We start from the raw sequence: 18,636 nt of genomic DNA, 5'->3' as shown, positions 1-18,636 counted from the left end.
ACTGTTGAGGATGATTCAAAGTATATTTACAATGATTGAAGTCATGTTCATCATAAAAAATATGTAATGGTATGTTATTTTTATTGAGTATTTTATGTATTGTAGAGATTGTATTCAGCACCTATACCATTTACTGTACTATCTATAACTGGTAATCCTTGTAATGAAGATTTTCTGGCAGTTTGTGGTTTAAAAGATTGTCATGTTTTAACTTTTACTGGTGTTGGTACAGTCGGAGATCATCTAGTATTACATCCTTCATTAGCTACAGGAAACTTTATTATAAAGGTAAGTATTATTATTAATACAACACTTATATATAGTGTCAACTTTTACAAGATAACATCCTTTATTAGTTGCAGGAAACATTATTTATATGATTATCAAACAACCAACAAATAAATCCCGTTTTTAGATTGCCTGAATCTATCAAAAAGTTCTGTAAAAATATACAAATAAGTAAATACTTTTATTTTTGATGCGTTAATATATTTGTAGGCTCTCTGGTTACCAGGTTCACAGACTGAATTAGCGATTGTAACAGCCGATTTTGTAAAGGTATGTCTATTTATAGTAACCAGTAATCATATTGTTCAATATAAATACAAAAATACTCTATGACAAATACTACAAATAGATATTTTTGATGTAACCTAGTCATTTGGAAAATCCAAAAGATGGGAATTTGAGTCTTTCATTTGTTTAAATTGTTTTTTATTATTTCAGATATATGATTTAGGAGTAGATGCGTTAAGCCCTCAGTATTATTTTCTGCTACCGAGTGGTAAAGTCCGAGATGCATCCTTTATATTTTCTGAAGAAGGTCGTTATATGGTATTGATGTCATCATCAGGCTATATATATACACAGATAATGGAAGATGCTAGTAGTGCCGTACATGGTCCATTTTATATAACTAATGTATTAGAGGTTAAACATCCTGATTTAAAGGTCAGTTAGAATTTTGGTACAACTAAAAAAATCTTTTATTTTTCTGTAAAGATTCAAGCAAAGTGGAGAATAGTTTGTGAGTTAGCATGGAAAGTTGTCAACTTTATTCAAATTTAAACATACATTATGCAAGAGCTAAATCTGCTTATTGCAGGTCTTCCCGTAGGCCTGGAATGTTATCTAAATTATTAATTAGACATTAATTAACTTATCCAGACCGTAATCAACGCTCTATGCCATCGCTAGCCTGCGATATTTAGCAGATTGGAATAAATTTTTTGAAAAATAATTAAACGTAAAAATGGATAATCGAAACTTTGAATTTTTATCCTACGAACTTTAGTAACGATGATCGAGTCTATCCTAAAATTCAAAAGCTGATATCTCGGTTCATAGTGGAGCAATTTGACTGAAATTTTCAGCATATTCTATTTACGTTATCTATTGTTTAACTATTATAGCGAGAACTGTCAACTCTTTATCTAATCTCCCATAATGCCCCTTTAATTGCAGCTTGTATCCTTTGATTATTCTGTGTCAACAACACCACTAATAATATAAAAAGCTGTTTTACTAAATATTGTATATTAAAGATGTAAATAATAAATATTGTATATTATTTTATGGCAGGAAGTAGTATCAAACCAGGTAGCTGGTGGTGGTGTATCAGTTTACTATTCACATGCTTTACAATTACTCTTCTTTAGTTATACACAAGGTATGTATATAGTTACTACTCTTCTTTAGCTATGCACAAATTACATGTAATTATACAAATACTAGATTTTAGTTATATTCCAGCTAATTATACAAATACTACACACGGTAATTATTAAAATTACTACACTTTAGTTATACACAAGATAAATTATACAAATAATACACTTTGGTTATACACTAGATAATTATACAAATACTACGCTTTAGTTATTTATACACAAGGTAATTATACAAATACTACACTTTAGTTATACACTAGATACTTATATAAATACTACACCTTAGTTATACACTAGATAATTATACAAATACAACTCTTTAATTAAAAATCTCAAATGATTTATCGATCTGCTGGATTTCAAAATATAATTAAGAAAGAAATATTTGGGTTATTTCGTTGAGCATACCTTTTCTTGAAATTAATTAGAAGTTTTGTACCTGCATTTTAAATGATGTGTTTGAAAAAATAGTCAATATTTAACTCTATAAATTTGGACATGTGCACACGCATACCGTACCAAATTATCATAATTGTAGTCTTGGTCAAGGACCAATGATCCCAGGCACTAAAGAGCATTAACAATATAGATCTGGTTAACAGAAACTACTTGGTAGTGAATGCATTTTCTGTTTTTGAATGATGGCTCAATATTTATAATCCTTTCTCTTCTGAAGGAAAGAGTTTTGTTGCACCAGTTGCTAAAGATTTTAGTCAGGTGATAAATATATCACCTATTCCATTTAAAAGGTAAGTATAATACACATTGATTTTTTTTTTTTTTAAGCAGAAGATCAAAAGTAACTAGTGGCAACTTACGTCAGGTTTCCGATAGACAATCATGGTTTCAGATTCTGTGTGATGAATTTAAACTTTAAATGTGTCCCCTGCACTTAATTATAGGTCATATTTCAGTTTTACCATTGTATCTAGATTTTTTTTAGTTTCAAAAAGTAAATTTTATAAGTTTTTTCACAAAATGGATATGTAATTAACAAATGACACCTTCTATATATGTTGTATTATATACTCTACAGTAGTAATGGTGGAGGAAAAGGAGGCAATAACCATCAACCTCTAGTACAATGGTCTGAAGTTCCTGGACATACAGGGCTATTATATTGTATGGCCCAAACATCCAATAACCCTGTTGTACTCATGGTGAAACCAGAATCTATATCCATGCAAGAAATTAAAGTTCTTCCTGCTAAAGCTAAGGTTTGTTATTTGACTTGTGTAAGACCAAAAATTATAGGATTTTTCAATGTTAAGTTATTATGTATTTTATAACTTTTGAAGTGTTTTAATCTCTGCAAATCACTATTGATTTTGTACATTGCACATAGGTTATTTTGTTCTTTATTTATTTTACAGATACAGGATGTAGTGGCTATACGTCATATTGCCTCAAACTCTGATCAGGTAAAACTTGAATCTTTGTATTTTGATAATTTTTTTATTAAAATCATCATTAGATATGTATAGAAATAAAGAGTTTAGATGAATGTGGTAACACTCAAACCAGTCCAGTATTTTTTTTCTGAACTGAATTTATGAATGAATTTAAAATAATTACCAGTTATGTCTTTTCTTTTTCCAGCAAAGAACGACAATGATATTACTATGTGAAGATGGTAGTTTAAGAATTTATATGGCGAATGTTGATAATACCAACTATTGGTTATCACCATATTTACAACCACAGAGTCCCATAGCCATATTAAAACCTGCAAAAAAGAAAAAGGTGGCTAAATCAGGACGTCCATCAGCTATCGTCAATTTCCCTGTCGATTTCTTTGAACATTGTCAACAATCTAATGATGTTGAGGTTAGTACAAATAATACACAATTAATATTAAATTCTATTGTGAATTTCAATTTTACACCTTACTGATTGAAATGGCTATAAGAATCTGTCTATACATAGTTGTACAAGTAAAATATAGCAGAAATTAGTTGTTCAAATAGTGTCCAACCTTATTACATTGCATGTGCCAAATATTATCCTTGCAACTTAGTTGTCTTATATGATTTCAAAATATTAAATTAAGAAAAAAATGTTAACATTGAGAGAAACATTATTTACCTTAATTATAATTATGATTTTGATTTAATATTTGTTTTTGTCAATTGCATTAGTTATTGAGGGCAGCAGAGAATTACAGTTTCTTTTTTTTATACTAGATCATTATTATCACAAGATGCAATGTGTCACTTGAAGTGGTCCAGTGCACCCCTCCTGCTATAAATCAAGTAATTAATGTTTCAGAAATGAGACCTGTCTCCAGTTGCATTAATTTTGATACAAATTTCTGTTCTGTAGCAAATCCAAATAAAGTATTGCGGAAGTACTCTGTAAAAACAGAACTAACTGTTAGATATAAATATTGCTATTTCTTGTAGTTTGGAGGAAATGATGTTCTGCAGATTTATAATGTTCAACAAGTTAAACATAGGTTAAATACAACTGGAATGTATATAGCTAGTACTAAACCTGCTGGTTTTACTATAGAAATAACCAATAGCAATAATACTAATGTCATGGTGGGAGCTAGAGTACTAGTTGGAACACAAACACCTGAAAGATCACCATCTTTTATTGAAGTTTTTGGTAGAAATATTCAGGTATGTTATTACAATTTTCTTTCTCGTGTTTCTGTTTTGTTGCTAAAAATACCTAAACCTAACAACAGTACATGAATACAACACAAACTGTCAGAGAATATGGTGCAGCATGTATAAAAATAATATAGCAAGTGCCAAAATTAAACTAATTGTCAATTGAAGCCTTCCTTGCTATTACTTAGTGAAAATGCAAACAATCAGTGCAGGGTCATGTATCTATTGCCTAAGCTATTTAGGGGATCGAGGGGGCTAAGTGGGTATGATGCTGGCTCACTAGCCTGGAGGTCGGGTGTTCGATCCCTGCATTGGCCGAGAAAGTGCATCCAGATTTTCCGGCGTGGTTTCCCCTTGTCAGTGATGCAGGACGGAGGGCCTGACAAGGACAGCTGTCTAGTAGTTCAGATGGGACGAAAAACTGAGGTCCTGTGTACACATTGGTAGTAGTCGGAATTCGATATAATTGTAGGCTGTAGCGCCGCTGCCCGGTCAATATTACCCTCATTGCACACTGTATGGCTTATGCCCGTCTTCATTAGCCCAGTTTAGGAGCAGAACAGTAGGACGTTAAACCCAATTTCATTTCATTTCATTTTGCTATCCATGTATATACGTGTATATTCCTGCTGATAATTGTTGTTTGTATTAGCCCTGTAGATACACCATTGCACATACAATTAAAAGATTACTAAATTTGATATTGATTTATATATTTTTTTTATCTATTATAAATTTCAGGTGAACTCGACACGACCACGCTGGTTTGATATGCCATTTACAAGAGAGGAATCCCTTACTGCTGATAAAAAAATGAACATCACATGTAAGTTACATGTTTGATTTAAATTCTATTTATTGTGGAAACTGTTTACTGCTAAAGTGAAATTCTGCATTGACTTTGGGCACAACTGTCTAAATAACGCTTTTCAGAATTTAGGTTGTGATCAGACTTGGGAAATTGCAAAACTGACGTACATATTGTCCTGAAGAAAACATTAATCTTTAAATGATCAGACTATTTCATTCATAATTAAGTAAAAAGGCATTATGGAAGATTAGATAAAGAGCTGGCAGTTCTCATTTTAATAGTTAAAAACTAGATAATGTATAGGGAATATGCTGAAAATTTCAGTCAAATTGCTCCACTCTGAACCGAGATCCAAATCCCGTGAAAATCCGACACATAAGATGGCATCGAGAGTTGATTAAGGTCTTTTCATGTTAATAAATGTCTAATTAATAGTTGATATAACATTTCAGGCCCAAAGATATACATGCAATAGGCAGATTTAGCTCTTGCATAATGTATATTTAATAGTGCTGTAAAGATTCGCCAGGCCACGATACGATGCGCATCACGATTCATGGCCTACGGTACGATTAATATCGTGATATAGGAAATAAATTTAAAATATGCTGTTAAATTTTGAAAGTCTTTTACTGTAAAAATTTGAACGCCTGCTTTTATGATTTACTTTAAATGTGGTGTTCTCTCGGTCAACTGAACGGATTTCATTGCTGTCATGTTTAATGGGAAATCCTAAAAAATTCCTGTACTTTACTTGTGACTTATATGGGGGATTTCGATCTCAATATTGCTTTTGTCGATCATGTGGCTTGAATTTTGTGAATTCATTTTGAAAAAATTTCAGTTGACTGGCTCGTATTGCCACAACAATTTCTGCCAATGAAAAGCTTTCTCGTTGTCATGTCAGTCATAGATTACAGAACAGCAAAGGAAATAACGTTACGAAGATTTTAATATATACATTGAAAATATGTGCTGATCAATGTATGCAGTATGTACAAATCGCCATTCTTATACAATAATATTATAGCAAATCGCGTTATATATATATATATATAAGATATAAATATAAAACAATATAAAAACATACAATATTGTATGTTTTTATCTCATATTATTCAAGTGTGTAATTTGAACGTAACTTAATTTCCAGCACGACTTGCTTAACCAGACTGATATTTTAATCTTGACGAAATAGCTATAAGCCACTTCAAGCATTTATTTACGTATTTAAAGGAATGTCAGTCCATTTTTGTGAAATTATTATTTGGATAACGAATCGCGATACGGACATTGATTGTATCGTGCATCATGGATTTTTAAAACATCGTGGTTCATCGATTCATCGATGAATCATTGCAGCTCTAACGTTTAAGTAAGAGTTTCAACGTACTGAAGGTGTCACTGACTTGTTAAGGCTTAAACAGTGTCATCACTGAAACAGGTGTGGGCTCCCCATTTACAATTCATTTGAATCAGAATATATACACCCTTTACTCGATAGTGTGGTGTTATGCTATATCTTCATGTTACAGTTGGAGCAAGTATAGATCCAGCAGGATTTACAATGGTAGACTCTATCAAGATTTATACCAAAACTAAAGAAGTATTTGGTTGGCCAGAAGAACCAGATGAGTTTCCTGAAGGTAGTACACCAGTAAAAACACCAACAACTGCTATAACTGTTACTAATCCTACTACAGATACACTACCTACAGAACCATTACCTATAACTACAGCTGACAAGTAAGTCTTTATATTCATGGCCAAATGGTTAGCACGTGCGTGCTGTATCATAATGTCTGTCATAAATCAACTGGTGTGGTTTCGATTCCCCGGTTGTACGTGACCAAGAGTATAGGGTAGCCTGTCCAACCTCGTGGGTTTTCTCCAGGTCCTCCGGTTTCCTCCCACTGCTAAAGACCCCTACGCCCAAGCAAATTATTGAAATAAAATTGAACCATATGTTAGTCCCGAAAAGACCTAGTTTGTGTCGAGTGGACGTTAAACCCCATTTCTCTCTCTCACACAACAAAATGTGTTTTACTTATAAAGGGTATGCATAAATTAATCATAAACAACAAATGCTGTCCAGTTTAGTTGGGTATACTTTGAATTTTATTTGACTTCCATTTCCCATGATTGTTACTACAAACAAGCTGTGCATTTGCTATAATAGTCTTTGATATGAATGCTTTCTTGGGTGTATTCACTTTCACGTTCAGCCACATGTTTACAGACAAGCAATTATGAAGTAAGCATAGGATTTTTTTACCCTGATAACTTTACAGGCAGTCTGAATTTGCTAATTAAAGCATAAGTAAGGTATACTACTGGTTCTGCATTGTAGAAGCTATTTTAGAAGATAATGTATAAATATAAAGAATTTGCAATAGCTGGACTTCACTTTTAATAATCATATATTCATAAAAATAGAACTTATTAAACCTTTTGCATGATGATTCAATTTTAATGTAAGATATTAATTTTTAACAGGTTACTTGGAAGTGCTTTAGAGGTACTAGATGGAGCATTTGCCACTACCAAGACAGTGGAAGAAAAGGTAAGTATTTTTATAATAATCTATTTGTATAACATTGTACCTCCAGTTTCACTGTTCAAGATATTAGTATTGAAATAAAGTTTTCAAAATCATATTACTACCTAAATGTAGGTAATGTCTATCGTAACATGATCTGTCTGTTTAACTTTATTTTATTTATGACTTTTCATTATTTAGGATCCAAGCAGAGAAAAGGCTTTAGAAGTAGCTACAAGTTTGTTGACATTACCAACGCCCAACACAGTTCAACAAAACACTAAATCATTATTATCTTCATTATTCTCTAATAAACAAAATTATCATAATCATAAGGTTAGTATGGTTATCAGGTTTATATTTGTAAAGTGTAAGAAACGTAATGAAATGTGGTTTAGCGTCCTACTTTTCCACAACTACCGGGCTAATGAAGACAAGCAGATGCCATACAGTTTTTTATGACGAAAATCTTGTCAGGACAGCGACACTGCTTTCTACTCTTTATTTTGATTTCCAACTGTCAAGGGTTCTTTTGCATGCACACAAATCTGTACACAGGACCATAGATTTTCATATCATCCAAACAATTAGACATTGTTCCTTGTCAGGCCCTCCATATTATACAACTGACAAGGGGAAACCATGTAAATATGTCATGGTTTAAATGCCCATTGAAATAGATTTATTCCTTTTATTTTGAATAGGATCAAGCCCAACTAGTGCATGTAATGCAGAAATTAAGTAAAGAAGGAACAGATATGGATGTAGAATCATTTCAGAGATTAGTTGTAACAGCTCAATCTGTAGCTGTATCTCGAGCTGGAAATCTGATTAAATTTGCTGAGAAAGGAGATAAACTAACTGGTGAAAGTGAGTATTTAATTAACTTGCCAAAAAGAATTTGAAGGATTTCATGATGTATTTAAAAAAGTATTCTGTGAATATTAGGAATTAAATGCCTGAATTGAAATAGATTACTTAGTTTAAATGATTTATTCTGTTACTCTATTTCTCATTATTGATTTATAGAAACATCCAATTTGAAAGAAAAAAAATTCAGTTTTTTTCAAAACAATTCTAAATTACAGTAAAGAGTATGATAATATTGTGCTGCAAAATAATTGTGAACGATCTTTGATGTACCATATTAAATGTGTGAAGATGTAACTATTTAAAGTCAACATGGAGTCCAATTAGCTAACCATCAATGCCATATTTCATCAAAGGGGCCTCAGTGATTATGTGGTAAAGACACTAGATTCATCACCAGAATTGCCCATGTTTGAATCCTGTGAATAACCTTTCAGTTTTGCTGGCCCAATCTGCCTTTGTCACAACAGATATTGATAGTGTATATCTAGTCATTCCGGTTTAAAAAAGAAATTCCACGTACAAATTGGTATTGTATGTATAAGACTAGTCGGTAATGCCACTATCCAGGCAAAATTCTCTTATTCACATTGCAAATGTAAGCAGAGAATTTTGGAAGTAAAGTTTTGTATTAATGTCCTTGAATCAGTAGTTATATTTATATTTTAGATTTAGAAGTGACAGATCTAGACAGTGAGAAAGAAGAGAAACTTGGTCGTGTATTAAACATTGAACAAACAGAAAAACATCATTTTACATCACGATTAATAGAAGCTTTCTGGAAACTACACGCTGCTAAACCAGCGAATCCTATGTTAGCACCAGTCTGTCTACCAGGTAATTATTATCATACATTTAAACATTATTGGTAATTATTGTAGGTAATTATTATGACACATCTAAACAATATGTCTTCAACAAAATATAGATAAATTATTGATGTCTTGGGAGCAACGATTGCTCAGTATGTAAGACACTTACTAACCAGATCTCAGGTTTGGTCCTGATGCTGGCCTAAAAAGTACTTAGGGAATTTCCTGGGCTGATTGGACGGCCCAGAAAAGCACTATCGATAGTGGTGGGTTACTATCGATTATCGCTCTTCGTTTATTTTTCTTGCGTTTGAAATGTCAATGTTTTCTTTCAGTTAATCATAATACACCGCTCACTTTAATTACTATCAAGTATCAATGTAACACATAACAAAATTGTGACTGCTTATTGAACAGCCGTTTTCATAAATTCACTCTCATTGAAACGTTACTTTAGTTTTGAAGAAATTATTGTTGAATATCGCTAAATCGGAGATACCAGGATGCGTAAATAAAGTTAGAGTTATTTCCCTTTGAAAGCTTCAGAATTCGTCTGCCATATTGATATTTTCGCGCGCACGTACGCAATGTTTTGAATCGGAAAAAGTTCATTTTGGTCCCTTAACATAATTATTTACGATATTTCTTCATTCGGAACCACGGCTGCATTATTTTAATAATAAACAACATCAATTTACATGTACGTATATATACGTGATATAACAAGTTTTATTAATGTTTTCCAAATAAATCTCCTTAGACAGGAGCAAACGATCTTTCGCAACTTCGTATGGTTTTGAACTTTGAACTTACACTGTATCCAGTCTTGATGACGACCGTGAAAATAAGTTTGTTTTCAATACTATCGATTATCGACCGACATTTCATTGCCGATTATCGATAGTAAAAATCACTATCGATACCCAGCCCTAACGCTGTATGGTGCAGAAAATAAAGAAGTTAAACCCTATTCATTTAATTTAATATTGATGTCTTGGATTTGAAAGATTTTGAAAATCAAATTGCTATATAAAAAATTTTAAAAATAGATTTTTGTTTTGTTTTCAGGATTGGCCCATATAGATGCTACTGTTGCCGCTTTAGTCAAGATTATCCACGCCTTTACAATGTGTGATTTGGACTGTCTTAACTTAGCTACTAAACATTATGTCAAACTTTTATTATCAACTGTAAGTATCAAATAAGCGTAAAGTTATTGGATTTTGTAATAACTTTAAGCTATCATAGTTAACTGCTTAAAGCAATTATTAACATCTTTCATTTGATATTTGTATAAGTGTAACTGTAAATAAATTTCAATCCATCAAACACAATTTTGTGGTTTCTAACTGAAGATATTTTGTGTATTTTAGGACCCTGTTGTTAGTTTTGCTTGTCGTCAAGCAATGATAAATGTCTTACGACCTAGACATCGCAGACGCCGTGTGTTTATACCATCACCCCCAAGATGTAGTTCACCAGGTATATTATAGCTACTATCAGATATACGTTTTGTATGAGAAATGAAAGAAATTATTCAGATAATAATCAATTGTGGAGTTGCACTCTGCATGAAAATATAACATCAGTACTGCTTTGGCATTTATTAAACAGAATTAAGAATTTTTTTGGGCTGTTGTTATACATTTGTTGCACGTAAAAGAACCCTTGACAGTTGGAATTCGAAATAAGAGTAGGCCATAGTGTTGCTGTCTAGGCAAAATTTCCCTTTTAGCACAATGTCTTCATTAGCACAGTCGGAGCAGAAAAGTAGGACATTAAACCCCATTTCATTGTATGTATTCATTTGTGTACAACCATGGCAGCTCAGAGTATGGTGCTAACTTACCATAATGCATGTGTTGGCCATGACAATTCCTCAGGATTATTCTGCCTGGATTCCCCTTGTCAGTGATGCAGAACATAGGGCCTTGCAAGGAAAAAGATCTAGTTTTTTGGATGGTATGGAAAACTGGGGTTCAGCTGTGTACTTGTTGATGTGTACATGAAAGAAAACCATTGACAGTTGTTCTGTGATGATAATTAGATGGTGAAACTGCTGTCTAGGCACTGCATGCTCATCTTCATAAGTCTGGTTGTTGCAATAGATTTTGATGTTTGTTAAACCCCATTTCATTTCTGTACCCACTTATGTGCATTAATTTGTTTGATTTTGAATAAATGTAAAATAGTTCAAAGTAAATGTTATATAATAGGTGATGGAGGTGATGACGATGATGATGAAGATGATGATGATAGTCCAGGTAAAGGTGACACACCAGATACACCTATGACAGAACAACCAGAATTAGGACATGTAGAACCACCAGAAATTGATCCAGAGTCGGATGAAATGTATGAAGTTGTGGTGAGTAGATCAGTATACCAGCTCTCTGATTACTCATTTTGCCTGGTCTCTCAATCATAATATACCATTCAAAGAAAGCAGGGGACTATTAAAATGGGTCTGTCCGTCAGTCTGTCTGTCCGTCCGTCACACTTTTTGGGACACAATAACTCTCCTTCTAATTGAGCTAGAATGTAAGCAGAGATAAGCAATTTGATTGGTTGATGCTTTGGAACACAATAACTTGAGTTCTGATTGGTCAAGACTTTGGAACATAACAACTCTGCTTTTAAACATGCATTATGCAAGAGCTAAATCTGATTATTGCAAGTCTTAATTTAGGCTTCAGATGTTATAGAAATTATAAATTAGATCTTTATTTAAACAACAAGACCAAAATCAACTCTGTAGACCCACGGATGGCTCGGCTACAGCTCGAATTTAAATAGGATTTCACTAATTGATTAAATCAGATAAGGGGTAACCTGATGAAAATACGTCAGTTAGATCGAGGCTAAATGATAGAGTGTACTTAGCGAGGCCGCTGTAAAGCGTTTCCGTATGCCATTGAAAACTTTACTTGATAATCGATATATGTAGGTGGAGTTAACGCCTGTCAATCAAACGTTCGGCGAAGGTGAAGACACATTTCGCTACCATTTCTAGGCAAATATTACAACAATGTTCAGAATAAAGTAATTTGACTGAATTTTTCAATATATTCTTCTTTCATCATCTACTTTTGAACTGTTATAGCAAGAATGGCCAACTCTCTATAAATATCTCCCATAATGTATCTTTAATTGAGGTAGAATGTTTAAACTTGATGTTGATGTTCATTAGGTGAATGTCTTGACTGAGTTCAATGATTTACATTTCCCGCTAAACCTAAGCAAAGCGAAGCAATTTCTTTAGCTTTGATTCTATCTGATAGAGCGTGATGAAACTTAGTGTATAGTTGATAATCAGTTTGATTGCTCAATACTTTTGAAAAAGATAAATGTGCAATTAATTAATATGTGTCATCTATTTATTTTTGGATTTCATCTGGGGACATCAGCCTCACTGTTGACTTGTCAAGCATGGGGGTGGGGGAAAATGATTGACGCGTTGGATCAGAAGGTCTGGCATTGAATCAAATGGCGTGGTTTCAATGTGGGTTTTCTTTGGGTCCCTCCGGTTTCCACTCACTGCTAAAAACCCTTACGCACAAGTGAATTATTGAAATAAAATTGAACCATATGTTAGTCCCGAAATTCAAGCATCTGCAACATCCTTTTTTTACAACAATTATTTTCTATTTAATATCCACAATGGATCCTTAATGATATGTTCCTTCAAAGTTACATAAGTCATGTACTGAATACTTATTTTCAACTAAAAGTATAATATTTTTTATGACCTAGAAAAATTAAATTATTCACTGAAAAAATGATTAATAAGCTCACAATAAATAGAATAAGAACGAAATCATTAAATGTCAACAGCAAGTTGGATAGATGAGTCATGTAGCTTCTATACACATATTTTGAGTCATTTTGACTATTGCTAAATTCTTTTAATGGCTTTTAGATATGGTTTCCAATTCCTATCTTGCAAAATATCATGTTTTTAGTAACCAATATGTTTTTCTCTGTAGTTTGAATATCTTTTCCATTCAATGGTTGTGTATTTAGTTTAGGCTTTTGATTGTCGAGGATACCATATGTCTTTAAATGTGAAATTAATGGCTTGTATGTAACAGTGTTTTAATTCTGTATATAATAGTGTTTTGTTTCTGTATATAACAATGTTTTGTTTCAGTGTATATTAATGATTGTAATATTTGTAGGATAATAATGAGGAGGTACAAGCAGAGGCTAATGTGAATGGAGCACATGGTAATGCTATGCCTGTAGGATATGATGGTTTATGGGGTATGGATGGTAATTATGCTCCTATGGTTGAGATACCACCTGATGCTGATGATGAAGCTATGGTTGAACTAGCCATAGCACTTAGTTTACAAGATCAGGTAAGACATTTTGAAATAGAACAACAAGCTGTTATCACTTTTTCACCTCTTAAAGGATAAGCTTTTAAAAATGTTCACTACCCTTAGTGGAGAAAATGCTTTAAAGTAGTGATGGTCTGTTATGACTGTGAAATATATCGGCCGATACAGATACAATTACCAATAGTGGTGGATATAAAACTATTACACATTAAAATGTCTCGAATGGCATGATAATCTATGTAGATATATATCACTGTTATTTGGAAAACGCATGGTAGTATTTTACCTCGGGAATCGAACACGAAAGGCTGTGTTTTTAAGGTAATAAAATTGGGTCACGCTTCCTACGCAATCACAAATACAGTCTATCTATTATGATCTTGATTATTTGCTGTATCATTAATGAATAAAGTCGAGATTATCATATTTTAAGTGTTGATTACAATATGATTGAGGCCTTTTGTATAATATAATATATATTGAATCTGTGTTTTAGTCTGGTAATGCACCAGGAGAACTCAACCTTCAAGCTCTAAGTTTAGATAGCCAGGGTCAGGTAAGCCTGTGTAATATTTACTGTGCCAATGGATCTTTTCTTGACAAGGACTCAATGTTTCCTGCCATAAATCTGCCCTTGAATATTTTACCATATTTATGACAAAAGCAGTAATATATATACTCATTTCTCTCCAATATTTAACATTTATATATTTATAATACTGTTATATTTACCTAGCTCTTGTTTATTGTCTTGTCTGTAGAGTATATCATCTATGGAGTTAGAAGAAGGACCATTATCAGATACTACGGCCTCAGCACCAGGTAGTGATGATGAGATAGGTAGTAATGCTGCAACAGATGGTTCTAATCTACGGACATCACCGGCAGAACATGGTGGTAGTGCTGGTTCCGAAAGTGGTGGCAGTGCTGTTGACTCTATCTCAGGTATTTAGCTTAGTTCAGCTCAAAACATGCTTAATGTCTACACGGACATATTATTGACTTGTATGAGCTGATCCACATATATTTTGATGAATAAAACTGGTTATTTCTCTGTGAAATGCTTTGATGCTAGTCATGTTTTACTATTTGAAGTTCTGTCATAGTTTTTCAAAGAAATATATATAAATGGTCAGTTTGACTTTAATTCTAAACAGGTTTACAAACAGACAGCGAGAGTATTGTGTAGATAATCTGGTCTATAAGTACTATATGTATACAAACCAGTGATTGTTTTACTTATAAATTGTGTTGTGTATAAGCCTTAGAATGGTAGTCACATTTATCAAATCACATATTGAATATAAGCACCAGCCATAATTCGTTATCAAATTTTTGTAATCCCTGTGAAACAGTTTTGGTTAGCAATCATTTCTGATTAGATTATTTCTTTATATTTTGGTATTTGATGTAAACCTATGTGTATCAACTGATACCCGGTGAAATTTGTGCATGCTGCTTTTAATGTTGATATAAGGTACGTTAGTAAGAAAGTTATTTATATTATTATAGTAAGTGGCAGAAGTAGTGCGTATGGTTATAATACACATACAACAGGTGCTAGAAGTGAAACGAGTAGTGTTGGTGGACCTAGTGGTTCTCTACATCATGAAGGTGATTTATCAGAAGCAGACACAGATTATGATACTAACTGCAGGTAAATAATAATTCATATTGATTAAAGTAGCCTAAAATGAAATGTACTGGGGTTTAACAAATCAGGCTAATAGCTTGAAGACAGGTATATACCAATGCAGTGTTCCATGGTAGACATGTTGCCTTTGCAGCAGCTTCATAGCCTACTCTTTTTTAGATTTCCAATTGACAGGAATCTTTAACATGCTGGCCGTGATGTATATGGTTTTCTGTCCCATCCAAATAACTAAATGCTTTTCGTTGCCAGGCCCTCCATCCTCCGAACCACCATGGCTCCCCAATTCTAGCACATTTTTTGCTCAAGTTTTAGTCAGATTAATGGATAAAATACTGCAGTTTCAACACCTACTTTATAGGTAAAAAAACTTAAAGATGCATTATGTAAGATTTAAATAAAAGAACTGGACATTCTTGTTATAATAGTTCAAAAATGAATAATGTAAAATGAATATATTGAAAATTTTGTTCAAATTACTTTATTCTAGGCATAGTTATGACTGCTTGAATATGTAACGTAGATCATCCTTTATCATAACAACAACACTTGACAATCAAGACTAAATCTCAATTATCCATTTTATCATTAAATTTTAAAATCTCAAAGGTATTCAAACCCTTTTAAATCACAACCATCCGATGGGCTAGAGAGTTGATTATCAGCTTGCCATGTGAATAAATGTATAGAATTTGAAGAGAGAAAAAAGACACACAATAGGCAGATTTATCTCTTACATAATGCATCTTTAATGCAAATAATTAGGTTGATTGTCAAGCATGAATATTAATTATTTCTATGAAATTATAAAATATGTGATTATATTTGTTAGATTACATGCACTACGTCTACAACTATTAGAAAGATTATTACAGTATTTACCTGACATAAGAGACGTTGGTGGAGTTAGAGCTATACCATTCATGCAGGTACGTAGTCAGTTTATTACACCACTAGGGGGATGTTTGATTGAAAGTTCCAGAATGAATTCTCTCAATCACTCTAAGATGACAATCCAGTAAGCCGTATTTATTTGGGTGGCAAGGCAGGAACCATCTGAATACAATATCTTCTATAGTCATAAAGACATGGATAGTTTTTTTTGTTAGATTATTGTACTAGCACTACATTTAAACTAATAGAACCGTGATGCAACTCAATTCTGTCTTGTCAAGTTATAATTCTGTCAATTCATAAAGATAAGTGTATTGTATTTATATATTGTAACAGGTGGTATTAATGTTGACATCAGACCTGGATAGTGAAGATGATAAAGATAAAGCGGCATTAGATAATCTATTAACTGTTATATTAGCCGAGTTAGATTTTAAAAATCTGGTAAGTGATGGTTTATTTTATATAAATCATACTGAACTTAACAAACAAATCAAATTGACATTTTTGTGCTCTCTGAGAAATCCAACTAAAGTGTGAATCAGTGGCAGAGAATATTGAATGAAACAACGTTGAGTGTAGACTCCTTGGAAATGTAACATTATCCTTATAGTTGTGACAATTATTGATGTAATAGACACAACTTGAATTCACAAAAATAAAGTTACTTAGTGATAATTGTCTGTCGACTTGAAGTGGAATGTTCAATGTTGGTTTACATGTTCGTTAAGTGAATGAGGAACATTTTCTGCTCAGTAGAGATGAGTGATTTGATTTGTCTATAATTTGTGATATAATCATCAATTTTTGATTCTAATTGCCTTAACGCAGTTCAATGGGCATTTTCTACTCATGGAAATAATCAGTATATTTTGGTTATATCAGTATATCCGCATCATTGTTTGTTTATCAAGTTATTTTAGAAAGTGATACAGATATTGAATTTGTTCATTATATTATTTTAGAAGGTGATACAGGTATCATCAAGAGGGGAGAGAAATGAAGTCAAGTTGATATTACTGAGATTATTGAGTGTGTTGTTATCAAGAACCAGAGCTGGTACTAAACCATCTAATGAAACTTCATCATTTACCAGTAATTGTACTGGTACAGCTCTGTTATCTAGTGGAGCAATAGAATACTGTTTATCCATTCTTACTAAATTATTACCATTCTGGAAAACAAACACCATTCTAGAGGTAAGTTGTATATAAATATTACATGTAAAAACAAAAACCATAGATATATCTGTATTAATATCATGTTTAACCCCCTAACATTTGGTACATGTAAATATTGACCAAACCAGAAAATTCATGAAAAGTGGTATATTAATACTGGTACATCCTGAAACCTTCCAAAACTGCTGTTGCTTAGAACACATCAAACCACCCAAGATATGTGAATAACCTTCTATATTATAGAACCATGCACTAGTTCCTGCAAACACCACAGCTGTGCACATGTCAGAAAGCTTTGCAGTGGTCTAAAGAACCCTAGTTAGGGTGGTTTGGGGTTGTCTAAAGGCTCAAAGATTAAGAGAAAAAAAGACATTTTTCTACAAAATAATTACAAAGAGAGAAATAAGCCAGTAAACAAACAAATTCTAAATCTGGCTAAACCTTTTAATGTATTTACCTTGCATGTGTATTTGCTATTTGACACTAATAACTAATTAGTTGATCAAACTTTTAACTACACTATACAGTGGACTCTGTCACATCCGATCTCTGATCACTCCAGATTGCTGTGACATCCGGTATGATTTTCATGTCCCGATATATTTCCTTATTACTTCAGCCAAAAAATCGCTGGTAAATCCGAATTCTGTATGTTCCGGATTCCGAAATCAATCAGCCGTCCCGTCACATAATTTCCATTTAATCGACACCGTATAATCCGTACTTCAAACGGTGGGTGTGAAGCATCCAATTATCGGTGAGATTAAAACACAATGGGTGTGAAGCCAGAAAAGATTAACAAGTAATCACCAATCAATTATCGGTGAGATTAAAACTCGAAAGAGCCGGTCTGTGTTGATTACTTTGATCGGTAAAGCACAAGCAGTTAACCCGAGATGTTTTAAGGGAGTGGACAAGATCAACCTGCCAGTCAATTGGTCGGCCAATCGCAAAGCTTGGATGACAGGTGCCGTTTACTTTGATTGGCTTGAAAAACTGGACATAGACAACAGATTATAAATGAACACGTAACAGAGTGGACAATTGACCGAAGACAGGGACGATGAAGAATATACATTAACGACAGACTTGACCTATTCAAAATTCCTACGCATTCTCAACGACATTAAACACTTCGCACAGATTAAGGGCGAAAAGATGATCGCAACAATTCATTTGTTAGAAGATGTTGCCCAGGACTCCGCCTTACGATATGCTTTCAGTAATCTTAAGCAAACTACTTTAAA

At 33.0% G+C, this 18,636-nt stretch overlaps 1 protein-coding gene across 1 annotated transcript in view; it reads left to right on the top strand.

Moving 5' to 3' along the window:
- The window catches only part of LOC126808947 (E3 ubiquitin-protein ligase UBR4), a 95,543-nt gene that overhangs the window by 38,887 nt on the left and 38,020 nt on the right, over window positions 1–18,636 (top strand). The window contains exons 44-68 of the mRNA XM_050534018.2: window positions 106–288; window positions 499–558; window positions 727–951; window positions 1,582–1,669; window positions 2,347–2,419; window positions 2,707–2,887; window positions 3,044–3,091; window positions 3,270–3,497; window positions 4,073–4,294; window positions 5,030–5,114; window positions 6,635–6,845; window positions 7,596–7,662; window positions 7,840–7,974; window positions 8,343–8,508; window positions 9,178–9,345; window positions 10,389–10,510; window positions 10,694–10,802; window positions 11,537–11,688; window positions 13,499–13,681; window positions 14,160–14,219; window positions 14,425–14,608; window positions 15,176–15,320; window positions 16,147–16,243; window positions 16,545–16,652; window positions 17,174–17,407. Coding sequence (XP_050389975.2) covers window positions 106–288; window positions 499–558; window positions 727–951; window positions 1,582–1,669; window positions 2,347–2,419; window positions 2,707–2,887; window positions 3,044–3,091; window positions 3,270–3,497; window positions 4,073–4,294; window positions 5,030–5,114; window positions 6,635–6,845; window positions 7,596–7,662; window positions 7,840–7,974; window positions 8,343–8,508; window positions 9,178–9,345; window positions 10,389–10,510; window positions 10,694–10,802; window positions 11,537–11,688; window positions 13,499–13,681; window positions 14,160–14,219; window positions 14,425–14,608; window positions 15,176–15,320; window positions 16,147–16,243; window positions 16,545–16,652; window positions 17,174–17,407 — 3,534 coding nt within the window. The remainder of the gene's footprint in view (window positions 1–105; window positions 289–498; window positions 559–726; window positions 952–1,581; window positions 1,670–2,346; window positions 2,420–2,706; window positions 2,888–3,043; window positions 3,092–3,269; window positions 3,498–4,072; window positions 4,295–5,029; window positions 5,115–6,634; window positions 6,846–7,595; window positions 7,663–7,839; window positions 7,975–8,342; window positions 8,509–9,177; window positions 9,346–10,388; window positions 10,511–10,693; window positions 10,803–11,536; window positions 11,689–13,498; window positions 13,682–14,159; window positions 14,220–14,424; window positions 14,609–15,175; window positions 15,321–16,146; window positions 16,244–16,544; window positions 16,653–17,173; window positions 17,408–18,636) is intronic.

The sequence above is a fragment of the Patella vulgata genome, chromosome 1, assembly GCF_932274485.2.
Source record: "Patella vulgata chromosome 1, xgPatVulg1.2, whole genome shotgun sequence".
NCBI classification, from domain to species: Eukaryota; Metazoa; Mollusca; class Gastropoda; family Patellidae; genus Patella; species Patella vulgata.
Note: the sequence above shows the minus strand (reverse complement) of the source record. Positions and strands in the feature narration are given on the sequence as shown.